Source organism: Bombus vosnesenskii, unplaced genomic scaffold (genome assembly GCF_011952255.1).
Source record: "Bombus vosnesenskii isolate JDL3184/JDL3185 unplaced genomic scaffold, Bvos_JDL3184-5_v1.1 scf7180000013315, whole genome shotgun sequence".
In the NCBI taxonomy this organism is placed as follows: Eukaryota; Metazoa; Arthropoda; class Insecta; order Hymenoptera; family Apidae; genus Bombus; species Bombus vosnesenskii.
In genome coordinates, this window is record NW_022882961.1 from 1,219,817 (window position 1) to 1,240,859 (window position 21,043).

At 41.5% G+C, this 21,043-nt stretch overlaps 1 protein-coding gene across 4 annotated transcripts in view; it reads left to right on the top strand.

Annotated features, from left to right (window-relative positions):
- The first annotated feature begins 2,323 nt into the window (after nucleotides 1-2,323).
- Nucleotides 2,324-21,043, top strand: part of LOC117235299 (probable JmjC domain-containing histone demethylation protein 2C) — a 232,455-nt gene continuing 213,735 nt past the window's right edge. For all 4 annotated transcript variants that reach the window (XM_033497179.1, XM_033497183.1, XM_033497182.1 and 1 more), the window contains exon 1: nucleotides 2,324-2,549. In XM_033497179.1, coding sequence (XP_033353070.1) covers nucleotides 2,394-2,549 — 156 coding nt within the window. In that variant the 5' untranslated portion in view covers nucleotides 2,324-2,393. The remainder of the gene's footprint in view (nucleotides 2,550-21,043) is intronic.

A 21,043-nucleotide genomic window follows, 5' to 3' on the forward strand; every position in this document is an offset into this window, starting at 1 on the left:
GTATTTCGGTTATTATGGGTTTGAATACTCACATGACGAGTCGCGAGATGATCGAAGATATCATATTAACGGTTTTGAATAATATACGGTGTACGCGCGATCGGAAGAAGCGAGCAATTAATGCGGACGGCCGTTTGTAGCACCACTGCTCACAGGTCAACCATGTTGGACTGGCAGCTGGCTGCTGCTGCGCGTGTGACGTCACGTCGTGTTTTCGTCACGTGACCGCAGGGCTGTACAAACAGTTGGTATCTCTTAATATCTCCCTCTAGCGGGGAATTTAATTTATTATTATATCGAAGCCAAAGAAAGTCTAAAGAATTTTCATTTATTTTTCCTAAAAAAAGGATGAAGCACCGTTAGAATGAAAAAGAGAATATAAATTTTGAACAACGTAAACATCAATAATGGGAGTAACTGTTTAACTTAATCGATGGATATCCAACTTTAATCTACCATCAAAGTGTCTTACAACGTAGCAAAGTGCAGTAAGAGGAAAAAGAATATATCACGTGATACTCGTAATTAATCATCGTTAAAGAACAGAGTAATACCATGTTTGCAAAGATACAGAGGAATGAAGCTCTAATGTAGAGGTACGTTTCCCAGACCACCAGTCCTGTACAAACAAATAAATCGAGTGGCAAAGATCGACGAGACAGCAATTTGTTCGTGTCAAGAATAGTGACGCGTGTTGTGATTTATAACACACTACATACGTATCAGTTCGTTTTTTGGGAAACAAACTTCATAAAAATAACAGCGAAATGGAATATTAAAAAAGTTTCACTGCATTTTTTCACGAGTGCAAGTAGCAACAGGAGAAGGTACCTTAACCGCAGAGCCTGCTCCCATAATGCGATCCTTCAGTTGACATTTTACCCCACCCCGCCAAAAACACAAACTCACGAGTTTCGTTCGCGGTCGGTGTTACGGCCCTAGAGTTCTCTTCACTCCATGCTCGTGCCATGAGTTGTAGCAATGCGAAAGAACTTTGCCGCTGCGCGACTCTGAAGCGAAGAGAAAAGAGATGAGATAAGTTCGGACAACGGATCGGGATCAACCGGATCACGCAGACCGAGAATGAGATGATGGGAACGGGAGGGAAGGGTGAGATGTGGCTAAAAGGGGAAGAATAGTTAGTGGTGGGGAGAGAGAGTATCGGTGGAGACGCGGCGCGGTGCGGCATAGCGCGCGGCACGGCTGCTTGGTCGCGAGGAGGGTGGCGGGGAGGAGGGAAGGCGTCGGCGCGAACGTCGGTGCAGGCGGGGGCCTGGGGTGTTCGAGGGTAGAGGACGATGGCGGGAGGTCGAACCGTGAAGCGGGGCAGGAGGCAGGAGTCGCGGGAAGGAGCCGTGCCTCCCTGCCGTCCGCCCGCAGTGCGCGCTACGCGATATCACTGGCCGGTCATGTGTGTGTCACTCTCACGTTCACACTGGTACCGTTCGGAGTGCTTGGTTACCGCGCTGCCGCCGTTACCGTCAACCGAGCAGTGTGTGTCCAGTATACACGGTGTGCGGCCGGAAGTTTAAAGTGCCTCTCGTTCCGTGTCCTGGACGTGGCGAAAGCAGGCGAAATCCTGTCGACGCGGGGGACATCATCGGGGAGACGACGACGACGAGGACTACGGGCGCGCAGGTGGAGCGGACTGTAAAAGGGAAGAAAGATCGGCTGCGTGGTGCGCGACGGAGGAAAAGGAAAAAAGAAGGAAAGGAGAACGACGACGACAACGACGAGGACGAGGACGAGGACGAGGACGAGGACGACGAGGACGACGAGGACGACGAGGACGACGACAAGGTGTCGAGAAGAGGAAAGTGGTATATCGGAGCGGTCACCAAGACGTTTTCGGTGGTACGGTGTCCAGTGTCCAGACGCACGTATGTAGGAGCAAGGAGTGGCTGCTGCTGGTGGTGGCCGACCGTCCAAGGAAGAGAGAAGAAAAGAGGAGAAAGGAGAAGAGGATCGTGCGCGCCTCATGGCCCTGTTGTTTGCTGGCCCGTCGTGATCACGAGGAGAGAAGCAGATCCGAGTGACTGTGCTGTTGGTGTCTTTGGTGAAAAATAACGAAGTGGTGATCGGTGCTCGGTTGTTCTTCTCTACGGTTCAGTGCTACGTGGGGTTTTCTTTTTTGGGGGAGAGGCACGCTCGCTGGAGGATCGGAATAGAGGAAAAGAGAACGGCACAGTTCGTGGGGGAGAGAGAAAGCGAGTGCGAGAGTGCGAGAGGGAAGGATAGCGAGATATACAGGGATAGAAGAAGGAGAGAGAGACAGAGAAGTGAGAAGGAGAAGTAGACGTATAGAGAAGTAGAGGAGGAGAAAGGGTGATTGGAAGACCCGGCTGGCGATCCGAATTCGCGGATTCGACACGCCGCGGTTGCCGATCCATAATATGGCGTACAAGTTTCGCGAAGAGATCGTGGGAAAGAGGTTTCTCTCGGTGAGTGGTTTCACCAAGCTAAAGGTGAATAAGATCAGTGAGTGGGGGTGGCGTGCAGGGGTGATTCGTGCTGCCAGTCACAGGGATAACGGCTGTCATGATCTTCAGGTGAGTATCGTCCACCTAACGGACATTCTTCGTTTATGCGATTTTTGTCGTCTCGATTAATCGTAAACACGAGTCGAATTTACGTAGACTAACTTTGGTTCGATGCATGCGGCCTATCTGGCATCGCGCGCGCGACACGCTGTTTCTGTTTACATTAGCGATCGACCTTTCGAACATTCGAACTTCGCGTCTACTTCACTTCGTTCCGAGAAGCCCGCGCTTCTGCCTCTACAATACCAAAAAAAAAACCTTGTGTCATAGGTGTTTTTTTCGTGGCTGACACTACATTCCGATCGAAAAACTTTCTGAATATTGCATAGGTTATTTCCATCGTTTTTTCATACATTTCTCACGTTTCACAAAAGTCTCTTACAACGATAGCGAAATTAATCTACACAAATGTTCATTCGATAAAGTATTAATACTCTGAAACGAACAATGGCTATATAAACACGTGTTTTTTCATAGTTTTATGCGTTCTAAATATTATTTCTATGAATAATATAGATAGTTGGAAATATATCAATAGCTGATAGATAGAATACAATTGGAGTTAGTCGAGAAATCATGTGACATAGCGATTGAGAAGCAAAAATGTGTTTATACGCTTAATATCGAGACGAAGCTGTATTAGTATGTACATATATATAAATATAACGAACCGTTCCTCGTTTTACTTAGTCGATAAATATCTTTTCCATTCTAACTATGGAAAGATTCGCGGATTAAAAAGGTTAAAAAGATTCCTCGACAGCTCCTGTCGAATTTCAATGAGCCTATTCTTCCCAACTTATACATATTTTCGGATAATACATGAGATTCGAGGCAGGGTTGATGAATAGCAAATTCAGACCTTGATAATAGGATATTAATTGTATGTTAATAACATTCATAGCTAAAACAGAGTCATGATACAATACGATGTTCAATATTGAAAACTTTTTATTTTGCGGCACTTGACTAATATATCGAATATATTCGGTTGCAGATAAGTTGCGAATAATTATGTAAATTCATAGTTTTATCGATACAATTAAATAGATGGAACCTAAATAGGTATTTATCTTATCATTTTAATATTTATGTTTAATCCTTTAGATATCTTTGCATATTATATGTATACTGCAGATTTTTACATTTACTGAAATTTAAATAAAATTTGTTTTTATTTGAATAAATTTTCCATAAATGCATTAATATTCGCATCCTATCTATAGGTTACTTTCTGCTTTCCATTATCAAGTATTTTTAAAATTTAATTTATGGAGTACATCAATTTACTCTCATCCAGAAATAAAACGAATATCATTTATGTACTTTGCTGTCTATTCTACGTTGTACAAAATTATTATTACGAACTTGTTGTTGTTACTTCGTGTCTAAAACGTTTTATCTTGAAAATATTTAGTATTCTCTTATCAGCACTTGTTGATTCGTACGATGTCTAACCAGTCTTAAGATCAAGTACTCTTCCGTTAAACCGTCTTGAGATAGACGATTGGTCTGTTGCTTGCAACTTCTCGTATTTCATTGAATAAGTCTCGTTTATCATACGCGCAGAACAGAAGAAATAACAATTAGAAATAAAGGCGATCATCTGCAGAACTGGGCAGAATTCTTGTGCATACATCTTGTAGGAAGCCATAAATCGGTCGACGTTATCATCCGTTCACGATCCATCGAGAAGCTGTTGATCGAATTTGATCAGAGATAAGCGAGTTTAAACGGCCGCGAAATCGTTGCCAAAACGCGAACCGAAGCAAAATAGGCAAGTTAGCGTTATGCTCTGCGTTGCTTTTGTCAGATTACGTAAGCTATCGTGCGATCCGCTTACCTGAGAGTTTCTTTTTTTCGTTATCGCGACATAACATAAGTCATAACTATTCTAGTTTTCGAGGACGTTGTCGGTACACATATGTATATACGTACATCGCAAAATGCAACCAATATGGATTATACGGCCGGTTTTTATCAATTACACGGTGCGTGGCCAAAATTTGCTGAAGTTTTCCATTAGCCGTTTAAAAGCTACCTCGATCAACTCGATAAATTGAAAGCTACCATAAAGTGATGATAATACACGACTATTTATGTTATCTTCTTGCGATGTATGAATTTATGGAGGCAAGCTATTTGTTTCTTGAGAATGGAATATTAATCGAGTACGTATGTAATGAAACTAAGAAATCGATTAGAAATGGACAATTAAGAAATCTAAGAGACTCTCGTGTATCGTCTCGTTGGTGGATCATATTGGTTGAAAAACTTGTATTGTTAAACGCGACAAAGACTGAGATCTTGTCTTTATTAACAATAACGTTCAGTTATGCAACTAAGATAGCTTACATTTCTGCACGATTACACGTCTATCGGTTAAGTAAAGTCATTTTCGTAATAAACGTTGTTATCCGGTTCAAAATTCAACAACAATTGAAATTCAAATTCGACTATGCTTATACAGTGATCTTCGTCTTTTTAACGCGGAATTTCATTTCATTCAATAATTCATTCAAGGATATTTACGCGTGGTTACAAGTACAAAGTCCTGTATTCTAGCGCTCACGTTGTTTGGTGCGAGTCAGTTGAAAATTTTTAAAGCCAGACGTTCCGTTTTATTTTTTTCAACCGGCTTTTACGAAGTCCAACTCGAACGCCGAAAAGCAAGTGTTTGGTGGCTCGAAATGTATTTCTTTCCAAAGAAAACACGTTTCGAGACCCGGGTCCCTATAATTAATGTTCGATAAATTCGAAATGAAATTTTGATATCAACATTAATATTTATGATATTATATCGCGTACATTAATATTCCTTTTTGACCGTAAAACCAACCATACAGCTAAAGCCGATATTATACGACCGATAAAATTGTTTTGTTTGTGGAAAAGCGACATTAATTTTCTCCGCCATTCAGTTCGAATCATTTACATATAATTCAACGTTCGCACGTAGTGTTACCAGTAAAACGTTTCAGATATCTACGTTTCCTACGTAGCATATATATTCCATTAACATAAGCACACAGCTACACTAGCGTTCGTTTTATCGAAGTCGACGAATCAATAATGAATCAATATAATTAGTAGTGGCAATTATAACTTTTTTCTGCAATCACCGGATTATTGATTTAAATCGTCTATTACAAGACTTGGAATTGTTTTTTATTTATACATCACCTGAAGCTCAGAAAATTACAAATGTCCATTTCATTATTGCGTACTGGCTTTTAAAAATCAATTTAATCGCGTCTTAATACTTCATTCTACGTAGCTACGATAAATAATTAGAGGCAATGAAATCCGATTTATTCCGAGCTTTTTAATTAAAATACGTCTTGCTGACAAATAAACGACGGTGTCCACATCATCATTTTGTTAAATCATTCTTGTAACTCTATTATGCGACGAACTACCTAATATTTATTTTAAATCGACCACTACGAGCTTACCATTAGCGTTTCAAGAACTCTGCCCCGGCTACTCTAGGTATTCTAAATGTTTTAAGCATCGAGCCAATTGTAGGCTATTCCAGATATTCTAACTACTATAAGTGTTCTACTATTCATACTGCGTATTACTCTAGATTGACAAGATGCTCCAGAAGTTCTACGCGTTATACTTACTAGACTTTGATTATTCAGGTGCTATAAGCAATCTGAAATTGTGAATTACAACGCCTCAAAACGTTATATATGTTCGAAATTTTAATATACATTTTCAAATTCGTTTCAAAGATCGATACGATCGTGATAGCTGCGTCTGGTTACAGTGCGAATCAAATTTTGTAGCATTTTCCAAAAACGTTGCAATACTTCTGCGAGATATCCCCTACATGATTAGGTTTATTGGATGATTGGACGTTTGTTACGCGAACGACTCGATGTCGAATTCGTCTGCGAATTTACGATGGCGCCAACAAGTATCTGGTCTCTGGAATGAATTTAGTTGACATCTGTTTACTATTTACCAGTCGGAGGTCATTCGCTGCGCTGGCATCGAGCCGTGGTCCGAGGTCATTGAATGCGAAGCGCTTGTCGCGACCGTTCGCTTTCTCCTTCCTCGAAAATGATACGATTCTGTTCGATGGTTCGGATAAAGAATAGATTCTATACCGTTTATATCGGCGTGGCTAGGTGTCGATGCGTCGATTCCAACGAAAGCCAGTCGACCAACGAACGTAGGCATTTTCTACATAAAGTCATAGTATGCTGCAACATACTAATTGCATTATTCTTCTATATAATTACTATACATTTGATTTTCATAATATCAAGTAACACGAAATTTAATGTACTTGGACCTCTATAGCATTCTGATTTTATTCCTAATAAAGCGTTCTCTTTTCATAGACACGGCGTTCATTTCCGCTGTATAGCAATTAATTGGCAAGCAAAATTATTTCAAGCGTAGGAATTCAAAGATCTCTTTGTTTTAACGTTTCAAGCTATAAAACACGATTAAAATCTAATTAAAACGCGAACATTTATCGTTCTCCTCTATAAATGCGTTACATAAATCTCCGGATAGCTTTGCTAACAATTAACACTGATAGATCTATGTGTTTCACGATTTTCTTACCAAGGAGTATCGTCCTCTTATAGAACTTACCATATTCTGAGCAATTCAATGGAATATCATATCCTAGTACCATTCAAAGAATGAACAAAATTTCTCACGTACAATTTTATAGATTTCTTTCTGCGGCCAGTCGAAAATAGCTGCCCCTTGCATTCTCCTTGGCAATCTACGAGAGAAAAGCAATGTAACTGTAGGAAATTACCCGAAAGTGTTAGGTTCAGGGCCCTGGTAATTCGTCGACCGCAAATTTCGCGGTCCAGAGTTGGCAATAATTTTGGGGTTATCGGCATGCCCGGGCCCCCGTTTGTTCTTTCTTGGAGATTCATGCAAGCCGATGTGCCTCGTATGTGCTGCATAACGGTGCTTCGCCGTGGACGTGGCAGGTGCACGAAAAAGGCGGTCTGTTCCACCAGTTCGATGGAGACGAGGCAAAGAGGGGGAGTTGTTTCGACCCATTTACGATTGATGAAACATTGATATTCCTCTCAGATCGGTCCTTGATATTGTACAAGGTTCCCACCGAGGTCCGTGAAATTCGCCTCTTGCCTGGCGTTCCAAGAACGCCATGATATTCGTTTTCAAAACGGCGACGATCTCGGTAATCGTTCCAATTTGCATTTACGACACGTTGCGCCAGTTCTTGCTAATTTGCACTGTTGCGTGTATTCCGTAGAATCCACTCAGCGGAATTTACAGCTTTGTCATACCGCGTTTCGACTGCTGCCAGCTGACGAGCTTTCTTATAAACGTCGCTCGTGTCTTCCAAGAGCCAAGTACGTTGAAAGTACATGTTAGAACAGTCGATGGTATTTTGTATAGATTGAAAACTATTCATTGTTTGTATATTGGTCGAAATAATAATAATTATCGTTGTATTTTCATATATTTTAACTGAAATTTTATTGTATTATGTCTTCTTTATAAAATCATTCGACAGACTATTCAACACGAAATTTGTCGATCAAAGTCGAACACGAAAACATACGAAATGATTGATACACGATACGTTACATGGTTCTTTTTTGAGAAAAAAAAAAGAAGACAGGATGCCTAAGGTCTGTCGTAATTTATGCTCCATTTGCTAGAAGGAATTCGAAGGAAAGCCAGGACTCTGTTGGCTGTGGCAAGACCGAGATTTCCTTCGTCCTCCTTCGACGCTTCTCTTTCCTCCCCGTCTCCTGCCGTTCTCCACTGCGGCCTCTTCTCCGTAGAAGAATTCCATTCACCTTAAAGTGCAATAAAACGAGGAATAGCGTCTATCATTGTACTTGCGCTCTACCATGTAAAAAAGAATGACGCGTCTCTGATTCACTCTGTTCGCGACTGAAAATAGAAAAAAAGATTTATCGATGAATAGCATTTTGTAAATCAAGTGACGGTCAAGTTACAGATAGGCTCGTAGCAACTGCTCAGCATGGTGAATATTTTCTTAAAAAGAATTCAAACATATCGATGAGAGATTCTTTTGATTTCTTGCAACAACGACGAAAGTGGACACGGCTCGTTTTCGTTACGAGTCCATTAATTATACATATTATTTTACACTGATCGAGAAGCAGCAGGTGATGTCGATTAAATGCAAGTTTAACACGTTGCTTCAAAGCGAAACAAAGGTAGAACGTGTCTGGCTTTGCGCTTTCCTGTCACCAGGAAATCCACTTTGCCTTTTCCCCTGTCCTCTGCGGGTTCAAAAGAGTCGGTATCATTAGCTATGGGGTCCGAGAAGATATTACATATTCGTAAGAGTCGCGTGGATCAGGTCTCTTTACAAAATCACTTCTTTGGTTCGAGTCGTCCCTTACACTCTGTTGCTCAGAGGATTGCCTCAGCCGAATGATTCCAAAACTCCGGGTACATAGGAAAGAAACACGTAGATAGTGATGTGGTTCGTTCAGCTCGTTAAGAAGATCACCTAACCGTTCGACCGACTCGAGTTAACGAGCTTTATTTGGTAAGCAGGAAAAAAGACTTTTTGTTCCTATCTTCCGCATTTATCTCGATTTTTTCCATAGCTCGCTTCGTGGTTTTAAAAGATCGCTGAATAAATGTCAGGATGCAGTTCCGTTGTACTTTTCTTCACGGGCGAGCATCTATTTTGTAAATTGCACCAACTTTCAAACGTTATAATTACTTTTCAAATTAGAGAAATTTTGATACCGCTTAATTTTGGTCAGTTAAAGGAAGCAAAATTGCCTGTGGATATGACCGGTGAACAAGGGTAACGGATTTTACCACTTAACCGAATGAAGCGACTGACTAACTAAAACGGTTTCCTGCCTAAAACGGTTAATTGACCAAAATAGTTGGCTAACGCAACTATAATGCTAGTTGGACAGGTTAGATATTGGTCTCGGTTATTTTATTCAAACTAAGAGTAAGAAGTTTCGTTATTATTTTCCTCTTACCGTTCACCTTTAATTAATTGTATTCCCTTGTTGCTAAACAGAATTGTGGAACGTGTATACAGGAATTTACAAAAGTATTTGAATATTAGAGAAAGTCGATATTTCGAACTTTTTTGGAAGTTAAACACGACTATCATAATCACAACGTTGATCACGTTGCGTCGTCTTAATTATTCAGAACTTGCACACCGCTTATATGTCACTCGTCGTAAACTTTCATAAGAAATCACATAATTACTGCAATAGTCAATTATCTGCAACCGGTGTACATCCATACTTGTCCCAATAGTTTATCCTTGGAAGATGTAAAAATTAAACGGGTTATTTTCCGTATTTGTCTATTTAATTCCTAATCAACTACCAGGTTGAGCTATTGCGATTTAATTCGTTAATCAGACTTAAGATTGATTATTTATCCGGCACAAGGTCGCTGGTCTGAGCGATATCACAGGGTCGAGTGACTATTTTCGTAGCGTCCTATAGTCGATATTTCGAACCTTTTCCCTTAATTTCATTATCGACGATATCCGCGTACGGGATATCAAATTGATTAAGCAACACTGACGTCAGTTTATCATAAGCGTTAGGTAAATCTTGGTGCCTCAGAAGTTGCACGATATCATCTGGATTACATCACATCGAACACTAAATATTTCGGTCATTACGGTAATCAGTGTTGTCCCAAATAATTACCAAGGATAAGAACATAATTGGGGCAAAACCGACGAAGGTCGTAGCCGGAAGAGTCGGATGTAGCCAAAACCTTTGATAAAGTAGAGCGTAAAATATGACTACAGTACGACGATAAAGTACACGTTCAGATTGCGTGGTTGTCCAAAACACGTACAAAAATATAGAGCATTCAAAATGAAGAAATTTGCTTTAAAACCGTTAAAATCAGTCTGGCAACTTAATCGTCGCACGGTGTCCAACCAAGATTGAAAGTCACGAGAAACCAATTTCGACGTTATAATTTTCTTCCAAACATCTAACGCATCAACCGCTTTTGCATCTGAAACTGTGAAAACTTCGCTGCGCGATACATCGGATGCACCAAATTTCCCGGTCAAAAGCTGCGTTCTTTGTGCATCATTTCGTTTGAAAAAGTATTCGTCCGTAAATCGCGGGCGCGATCTTGGAAACGGCGCCATACATTTCACGAGACAGTGTAGAGTCGCGTATCCGCGATCTTAGTTAGCGATCTTTCAAATTCGCATATGGGGAGGGTTGACTGTAGCGACGACGCGACGCAACGAATCTACGAATTGGAAACGCACGAATGTGCTTGTATGTAGTTCAACGACCTCGATCGAACCGCGTGAAATCACGCGTCACGTTTCGACGACGAGAGTATCAATTTCGTTGTGCAAATATTCAGCCGTAATAATTGACGTCGAAACCGATCGCGGACGTTATTTCGAGGGCCCTATCATTATCGTGAGCATTCTAATATTAAAATCCGGGTGCAACGGCCGCGATACGGTTAGAAGATGATGCGGTTCGATGCACGCCCTGCAGGAACGTTACCGAGGATCGTTTCCATTCCCCTCGCCGGTTTCACCGGCAGATTCCGATTCGTTCGCCAATATCGAAATATTTCGGTCTTTGTCTGCTCGTTGATATTGTGCGTTATGCAAGCTCCGGCACCCACGCGGCCAGACACGCTGCCGCGACTTTCTATCGCACGTAAACCGCAGTCGCGGTTCCTTACACTGACTCATGCTCGTAGGGATTCCGGAAAAAAGCGTACGCTAGGATCCAGAGGTATGAAATTCTTTCTTTCGCTCTTTCTTGCAACGAAGGTTTCCTTGGAAAGTGTTGAACAGTGTTAGGGAGAGCGTGAAGGTAGCCGATAATTTGATAGATATTTTGTTATTTACAATTATCTATATAGTATTTATTTTCAACGACAGAAAACGATAACTTCGTATATTTCAACAATACGATTCTCTTATTTTGTGGTGGCAACTTCTGAAAATGAATTTCGTCGCGATATTCTGTATTATAGGATGCGTTGTAATAATATTGTACGATATGATAGTCACGCGAATATTGTTGTACAGCAGTGTACATCTAAATCGTGAATCATGAAAGTTTGATTTTTTTTTTTTGCAAATAAAAGAGAAGGGCATAGTAAAATTGGCGAAAAAACATGCAAGTCAGATTTTGACCGCAGGGACAGTTCGTCGGATTTCCCGTTCATGGTGCTGCTAAAATTCCAGAATGAAAAATAGCGAGACTCTTTCGCTGGGTGAACTGTAACGCGCGCAGACAATGGCCCTGTTACATTTTGCTCGTTTTCGTCCGCGAAACAATCCTGTTCGGTTCCTGCAGTTTCGAGGGTACTTTATTCTCGCGAGACAAAGACACGCCGGACAATTCCGCGTGATACGTCACACTTTGCCCGCGTTTTAATGAACTTTTTAACAATCGCGAGACGTTCTACGAGAGTGGGATATATGGACCATTGGATTTTGCCTATGGTGCTTATTTGAAAGATCGTATATTTAAATAATTTATTTCTTAGGTGTTCAAAGCGCGAAAATGATCATTTATCCCTTACTCTGAATAAGAATTCGGTTTGGAGGATCTGGATGTTCATAAAGAAATTTCTCGTACGTTTCGTTATTTCTTGTGTTCCCCAACCTAACCTCAACCTAACTCTAACCTAACCTCAATCGGCTGCCAATGGTTCCGGGCTAGAACGTAATTTTACTTCAGGTTAGAAATTATGCATTAGTAAAATTCTTGTTGTAAAAATATTTCAGATAATTCTTATGGTAGTTTCGTGCAATTTCATACAATGCAGTACGTGTAATACTTGCGTGACAGATTTCTGAATGATGTAATAAAATTACATTTTGGCATCAAATTTTGGCAGCCACTGTACGAAGATACTAGCTTAATAACCGCAGACAAGAATGTATCAACACGTAGTTAATCTTATCGTAGATATAATACCGTGCATTTTGATGTTAATACCGACCCTAACATTCATAGATTTTCTTAATACGTCACTACTGCGTAAAATGCAATTTTATCATAAAGGCGAAATATTCATTTTCAAAGCCATTCCTCTGTATTTATAACGTTATTATTTCATCGTGTTTATATGTACATTATTATTTTCCAAAAACCGAAACAATAACTTTTGATATGATTTCCGCTTATGTTACGACAAACGAATATTTCGTACGACGAACTTTTTCAACAAGAACTAACCTAATTCTCATTTCGCTTTTAATCATCGTTCACGATTTTTCCAGCGAAAGAATAAAGCCCAGAGAACAATACAGACGTTTCAATTGTTTGGAACCTTAACATCATTATTTTGTTTATAACAAAAGTCAAACTTTTAATTAATGAACATCGAATCCGATCGTACGATCAGTTTATCCTTCGTCTTCTCTAATATACAGTACGCCTGGATAATGTTTTAATATATAAATTATACCAAAACAGCTTCTAAGAATTTTCAAATTCTACAGCTTGTAATTCAACGAATAATATTATTTTATTATTTGTTTCGTTCATTCCATTCGGCATAGAATACCTTCCAGTTATCAGCCATACAACCGTGCATGATCTCTATCCAAATAATCTCTACCCGACAATTCCAATGATATTGGATATTGATAAATAAGATTGGATTTATGGGAAATTTGAAGATGGGAAAATATACATAATGTGGAAAAATATATAAAATACTCGATGTATGGTATTCGTAATAATAATATGTTGTAGGTGGAAGAAGTCTCAGCTGAGATTCCAATCTTTTAGTTAACGAAATCATAATCATCGCGATCTATCGTGCACAATGCGCGTTGATGGGCACCTCGTCGTTAGTACTGATTAATCAAAGAAACAAACAGAGAAAAGGAGGTAGTGGTCGAAGGGATTGGAAGGTATCGCGAGCTATTGCAGTTGCAAGTCTGGGTAGACACGGTACACTCCGTCACATAGCATCAACCCACCTATTCAACGCCGACTCGTTGTAAACAATGACTTCGTGTCCGACCCAGATTCTAAGCCCACGTAGAAAGCGGACTTGCTTGCATAATCCGAACGCGGAGTATACATATGCACGATGCAGGCTGCGTTCGTGGTTCGTGTGCCGACCTCACGACTCCAGACGAGTCTTACACCTGTACAGAACACCGATATTGCGTGAGTGTTTCGTATATTCGTATAGGAACCGACGTTGTTCCTCATCCATCGATCGCTTTGGCTTTCCATTCTTTGTTGATAACTGGTTACGCTGTTGAATGGTTTATCGAGTAGCGCTAGCAGACAAAAGCACGTGTGCTCTCACGGACGACGAGAGACGGTGAATCGAAAAAAGAAATGAGAGAAGAAAAGGAAATGTTAATAGAGTGAAACGCCCATACACACGACAGATAGTTTCAGAAGTTTGTCATGAATAGTAGCTAAAAACTGCGTAAATTTCATTTATTGGTCAACCGCGAGCAGAGTTACGCTTGACTAAGTACCGTCGTAGAGCGTTGAAAATTTCGAGCGACGGAATTTACGAATTGTCGACCAGGAATTATTTACATTTTTAGGATCGTCATTGGTACAGGGGTTCAGCTGCAGTTACCGAAAGAAGCCGGTTGCGTTCTATGGTTATCGTCTAGCAGGCAAGAAGCTGTTCCCGTTAGCTGAGCACTTTCACCCGGATCATCACGACCCAGATGATCGTGTCCCTCTAACGGGCCCGTCTTTTCTCCTGGCCGATGCACAAGTCCGAAGTTGCTCGCGAATATGAGTTCTAGTCCTCTGAGTGTTTCAACCGTGTTTCAACCGCGATCGCGGACAATGCCGCGAAAAGCTTGCCAGTGTTCCGCTTGCACGGTTTTCAAGCGTGTGTATGCCTTGGCCAGAGGCTGTAGAAAACGGAGGAAGATGGCTTGCTGCCTAGATGCAAAGAGGTAGAAGGAGAAAGAAGACCGGAGAAAGAAAAGAGAAGAAACAGTCGGGAGAACAGGTTCCTGGCAGACCAGGCGACTAACCGCCAGGGACCCAGGTCACTCACCCAGATTCTACAAACAGCCAAACACACGGACCTTTCCTTGCTTCGGTTTCTCCTCCTCGGTTACTTTTCTTCCCTGTCTCTGCTCTTTTCTTCCTCGAACCTTCGATAAACCTGGAATATCGCGACATCGGGGTCAAATCTATCCCGAGGAATCTTAGGTGAATCGACGTTAGTTAGATGAAATATTTGTTCGATTCTACGTCTCTCTAGTACACGATCAGTGGATTCAATTGGATTTTCTTAATTGCAAAAAATTCCGTAGTCGTTGTAACGCGTGTAAGAGGATTATTCTGTATGCATTTAGTCGCGTACTTGACAAAACAAGCGAGAGGGACGGAGAGAAGAAAACTATGTTTGCTCGGTGCTCCGCTTCGAGTTAGCCAGGAATCCATCGTCTTCGTATATTTTCACACGTGTAATGTTTTCGCGTCTTGAGGTAGGTTTGTCTTAAAGACGAAAGACTGATAGTGTATCGGACAGGCAAACGTTTCGATATCCTTGTTGCAGCGATTGAATATTTTGTGAAAGACTAACGCTTACTCTTCGGGCAGCATCAACGTGAATTTTGTTAAGAGTACTGGCATATTTTTAGCAATAGCAGAAACGAAGATTCCAAAATTAAAAACGTCGAGTTTTATAGTTCAAACGTTAATAAACACATGACGTACATCTGGTGCCTGCGTCTTTCGCGTACTGGAAATCCGCTGTCCGTGGATAACGTTTGATCGATCTCGTCGTGACATTTGGCCGCGGCTCAAGACCTTTCCTATCGTTCACGATTTCAGTTCCATATTTGCTCGCCGAAGAGTGTAACACGTGTGTAAGAACGAAGCAGAGGGATGCTAGTATAACTGCATCACGTCCATAGCTTTGTGCATGCGCTACACTCGCGAGCTCCATTATAGATTTATTGTTCTTCTAATTATACCCTGTTATTCTTGCCAACGAGCCACGCGGATCTGCGTAACTTTAAGGATCTTAACAAATTTTCTAACCGATTTATAAATGCTATAATTTCTCTTCGTTTCCTACAGGAATCCCTCAGAAGACAAACTCATCCATTTTTTATCAATTTCGTAATTTCATTACGTAAGTAAACGATTGATATCGAATACTGAAGAAACGAAGGGCTAACTTCCATAAGACGATCGATCGCAAGAAGATGACACAAATAAAGATAAATCGTAAGGCAAAGTAAAAAAAGCAGAGTTTGCGATATCGTCACTTTCAATTTGTCGAATTGATCGCTATGGCTTTTAAATGGCTGATATATAAATTACGAAGCAAATACAAATTGAAGTGCTTATTCGACGATAGGTCATCTAGAACGAGATGAAGAACCACGAGTCCACTTAAATGACACACTTTCTTTATCTACCGGTTTGTTGGTTTTAGAACAGCCGATGTTACATGTTACGCGTTATCAGTAGGTTGTGTACCCCTCTCGAACCATTCAGAGCGTGTCACGAGATTTCTCGGATTGTTTCTTCGAAGGAAGGGTTCGATTTCGTCTGTCTTCTTTATCTGAACGCGTGCAAAATCCCACACCGAGCTGCCACGATAACGATAACGATAGCTTATCGTCAATTGCTTAATTTATCTCGACGACCTTTTTGACCTCGCGCTTCAGCTGATCTCTATTGGCTTCCGATTTTAACACGGAGATCTGTGACGTAACGGGATGCCTAAAATTCGTTACGAATCCCCCTTTAAACTCTATCAATTTGTTCTGCGATCCTATGTTTTCCCCGTAAACCGAATATTCTTAGCTGTAGTTTTTAATTAATTAACGTATAATAAATAAAACGGCGTGCAAGGACGGTGTTCTGTAGCCACTGTGTATAGAAGTTTGATTAATCTGTGCAAAGTTCAAGATTAAAGCTTAGATGACTCTAATAACCCTACCTTTTTATATTTTATGTATTTGCAACGAACCGTGCACGTGGAAATGCATACGAACAGTAGCGTAGGTTGATGTTGGTGCAGGGAACGGCGGTTAACTTACGGTGAAGCACCTGAAGATATCGAGGATGTACAGTTAGTCGACCTTGTCTGGATAACATTAAAAAATAAAAACGTCACGCCGACGCGCGGTATTTATTGGCTTGCGCCATGGGGCCAGGCACGCTCGCTGACCACCGACGAAGCGGAAGAAAGAGGGGGCAAAGAAGCGCAGAAGAGAAATATACGGTCAAAGAATGCAGTTCTTGGTGCATTCCAAGTCACGTGCTTCTGCACGGCCTGTAATTTTATTGTCGCGCGAATATATATCGCCAGCCACTTAAACGTCTGTTGTCTTTTTCGTTGGCTGTCGTTCTGCCGATCTCGCAGGATGAAAGGTCGAAATCGTCCAGCCACTTCTTCGTTTAGAAGTGCGGCTCGCTCTAATGACTGGCAGAATCTTTTTCTACGAAAGAATGGGAACGACGCTGTTACGCTGCTGTCAGAAAAGCATCCGCGATTCTCTAGATGCAGCCAGGCGCCGATTAACGACTCCTATTAAATCTTTCGCTGGCTACCTTTAAACTTGCTATTATTTTCCCAAGGTAAAAGATTAAGCTGTGGTTCGCATACCATGCAGTGTTTCGAATTAGACTTTCAACGATAGCCGCTTTTGAATTAATTTGACAAATTTGATCGCGATAAGCGTACAACATTCGTTAGCGAACATCGGCGAGATCGTAAATTAAACTTTCCAGACGCAACTCAAACGACTCCATACTAAGAATCCTTTTGCCTGTATCAAAGCCTCTGATCCTAATCTCCTCCTACTTTTGCCAATTCGTTTCTACAGATATCTGAAATATAATAATTACATTCCACGCCATATGCCTTAGCCGGGTCGTATTTTCTACGCATTATTCAAGATGAAACCGGTCGATAGCCACATTCTTTCTTCTAAATTCTACGCGCTAGCGCCCAGAGTGTACGTGTATAGACTTTAAGGAAGCAACGAACTCGTAACGCACAAGGTGTCAGATAAATGGGAAAAAGTGAAAAGGTCGTAAAGGCGTAGTTATTTTCTTTTTCCTTTTTGTATTCTCGCGAGGGTGGAAAGCGTGTCCTGGTGGGGCACGTAAGGGCACGACAAGCTGGTTCGAGGTTTCCGGAACGACAATGTGCATGCGTGCACCACCACGTACGTGAGAGCGTGCGTCCGCCTTTTATCTGTATGGTGGCAGTGCACGTGTGCGCCGCCTTGCATTATGTCACAACGTGGCCATGCTGCGCGCGTGTGCGCGCCACTGTATCGGGGTCAATGACCCTGACGTGTACGTACTTATACGGGCCGTGCCGACGACCCTCGAATTTCGATACTCGCACCGGCCTCCGTGACACTCACAAAAATTCGAACACGCTTTCCGTAATTGTAAATCGTTATCTTCTCGCTTATCGGCACACGTCGATGACTGATACTAATTAAACGCGTGCTTCTCTCAAGGAGGTTTATTACGATAACGTTATTTAGTTACGTGTATAGTGGTAATTATGCACTTGGAGGTAATCGATGCGGTTTTCTAAATTTAACGTTAGAATAAGAAGATTATGCGACGTTTTGTACAGTTCACTTGGTAACTAACGACGAGACCGTAGGATACTTGCGCACGTTCGTGTTTCTGCGAACAAGACGAAAGTAGCGATTTGCTTGGCAAAGTAAATTTTATTAACGGATATTTCAGTAAGAGTACTATCGATGATAATGGTAAACTATTTGAAAATTAATAACGCTACTCTTCGTAGCTATGATTAAATTTCCTTGCGTAAATAAAAGTCTACCACCCGCGGCCAAGAACTGCGCGTAATAAATACCGGTTTTGAAAGAGATAATAATTTGAGAAGAAGCCCGCTAACTTTTCGCGTAAAACGCAATTTGCCAGCGAAATCCGTTGCCCGTATTTAGTGGCGGCCCACATAGTCTTTTTGCTCCGGCGAAGGCTTTTTCCTTTAACGCGAATAAACATAGGAAATACTTTTAACAAGCCTCGTATTTTAAGCTTCAGATAACGGGAATTTTATAATAACGAATAAAACGTATGGAAAATAAAGAGCAGAAAGCTACTAAACTCTAGCAAGAGGAAGATAGTACAGCAAAGTGTAAAATGAAAGAACACGGTCGTGAATAGATAAGTAAATGATTAATTATCTTAGTTGGATTCTTTCGTCTTTTCCTCGAAACTCTTCTTTCGCAAGTAGTCTGAATCACGATCGTGTGAAAAATAATCCAGAGAATACGACAAAGTTAAAGGAAGAATAGTTCTATATATTTTCATATTTCTAATAATAAAAGAATAAATCGCATAAACTCGAAGAAATATAAATATTTGAATTCTCATATCGCGCATCGAACTGTTATCGAAACTTGCCAACTTGTTCCTTCGATTTGCGGTTTCTAACAAGCAGTTCCCATTTTTCTGAATATTCTGGGTTATCGTGAGAGCGAGTGAACATGCACTGGCAAAGTTCACTTGCTTTTCACGCGATCCCGATATACGAAACGGTCCGATGGAAGGCGCGCGGAGCGCCCCGAATCACAAACAGAGGCAGCATCCTTTGAAAAGTCCGTGCACTGGCTTGTAGAAGAGGCCATTCGGACCAATCGCGATGGAAACACGCAGATAGAGGCGCGTGTCTGTGCTCGGGCTGCGAGAGAGGCACGCTTCTACGCTAACAAAAACGGAATGTCTGTAGTGGCCGCGCGTTAAAAGTGTGCACTTCAGTTTCTTCCGTGCCTTTTCTGCGCTTTTTTCGTGGCTTTCGAACGGCTCGCTGGAGAAGGGGGCCTCGTACGTGCGAGGAATGCGTGCACCGCGACACGAAAAACCGCCTATCAAGATATTCGACTCAACACGGACGGATGTCTTATTTCCCGTAGTTTGCGAAATCGAGAGCCGATCGACAGGCTTCTTTGCGATAGTTATTAGCTGCGAGTTTTCGCCATCATTTGCAATTCAGAGAGTCGGCTGCGCGCTCGATCGATTCCCCTGCCAATGTCGTTGCTGGTTCGCGTTTCTTTAACGTTCGAATACTTCAGAGAATACAAGATCAATGAAAGTATTTAATGGACCTAGTTATAGAGACGAATGGAAAATAAAAAAGTTGACGGGTTTCCAAAGATTATAGAATCGATAAGTAGAGCAACTTTATTGTTGGTGATACGCTTGCAATAATATTCGTTCGTTTTGTTATTCGTTCATTGAAAATGAACCTTACGCAAGATTAATTCGGCAAGTATGTGAGAAACGTAGTCGTGATATTTTATAATGTAGCTACAGTCGTTTGTTCGATCGTTCGAAGACGCCGATGAAAACGTCAGGCTGAATGATCGTCAGGCACGTTTCGCGTGACAGGTGGTTCTTTTCGCGTTCCAAGCCATTCTGGATCATACATATTTCCCATACCGTACATATTTCTCTACTAACGATGCACCGACATGGATCTCTCCATTAGAATCGTCGAATCAGCCGAGCAGAACGTTGCTTCATTCGTTATACTCTAATTCCTTTCTTCTCCTTTGCACGTTCTTTTCATCGATCACTTGAAAAAAAAGACAAAAAAAAAAAAAAAAAAGGAAAGAATTGCGGGAGAAAAGCTCGTCGAAGAAGTTGTCGCGAAACGACTGCAAACACTGACCATAAATATTAGAGCAAATTATGAAGGGGCTACTCGCGAGGTGGTTTCAACTTGGTCGTCGTCGTTGTCATCGTCGTCGTCGTCTTCAGGTGAATAAGACGCGAACAAAAGGGGTGGGCGTGGGAGGCAGAAAGCGGGCCAGGAAAGAAAGCTCGAAAGAAGGGCAGAGAGGAGATCGTTATGGAAGCATAAAAAGCTTCGCGACGAGATAATAGCTCGCGAGAACGTCGCAGAACGGGGGTTCGTGATGCATGCAAGAATGACGACAGAGAAAGAAGGCCGAGGAAAGATGTGTGTATATGGACAAAAAGTCCAGGAGAAAGAGAATGAAGAGCAAAACGAGAGGGATACGGTTTCGTATATAGGCCAAAGGGCTGCGCCGAGATCAATAAATTCCTCTCGCTACCGAGTTGAAATCTCTGCCTACCGAAGCTCGCAGCTATTGGATCATCTTTAAATGCAGTTTCGTTGGTTTCGTTTGGTACGACCGAGCAAACACCGGGTCACGAGGGATATGAACGCGACCCATTTTTCTAGCCAGACACTTGACATGTGCGCGTCAAAGGAAACAACGTTTCTGAGACGAGTGTGTTAGGGATCAGCGTGGCGGATTAAAAATTCCAGAACCTGCCTTTAGAAGTCTCTTGACGAGATTCTCCACGGTATTAATCGTATTAACCCTTTGAATTTAGTCTTGAGTTTGTTAATATGAAATTCATGTAGCAGCTCGTTCGTCGATTGTCAATTTCTTTCTGTTATTACCGTTTCCAGTAATAATCGTTGCAGTTGCGTCAGAAGCTACTACCATGCCCGAAACATTAGAAAACGTAATTGTACATGGACATTAATGC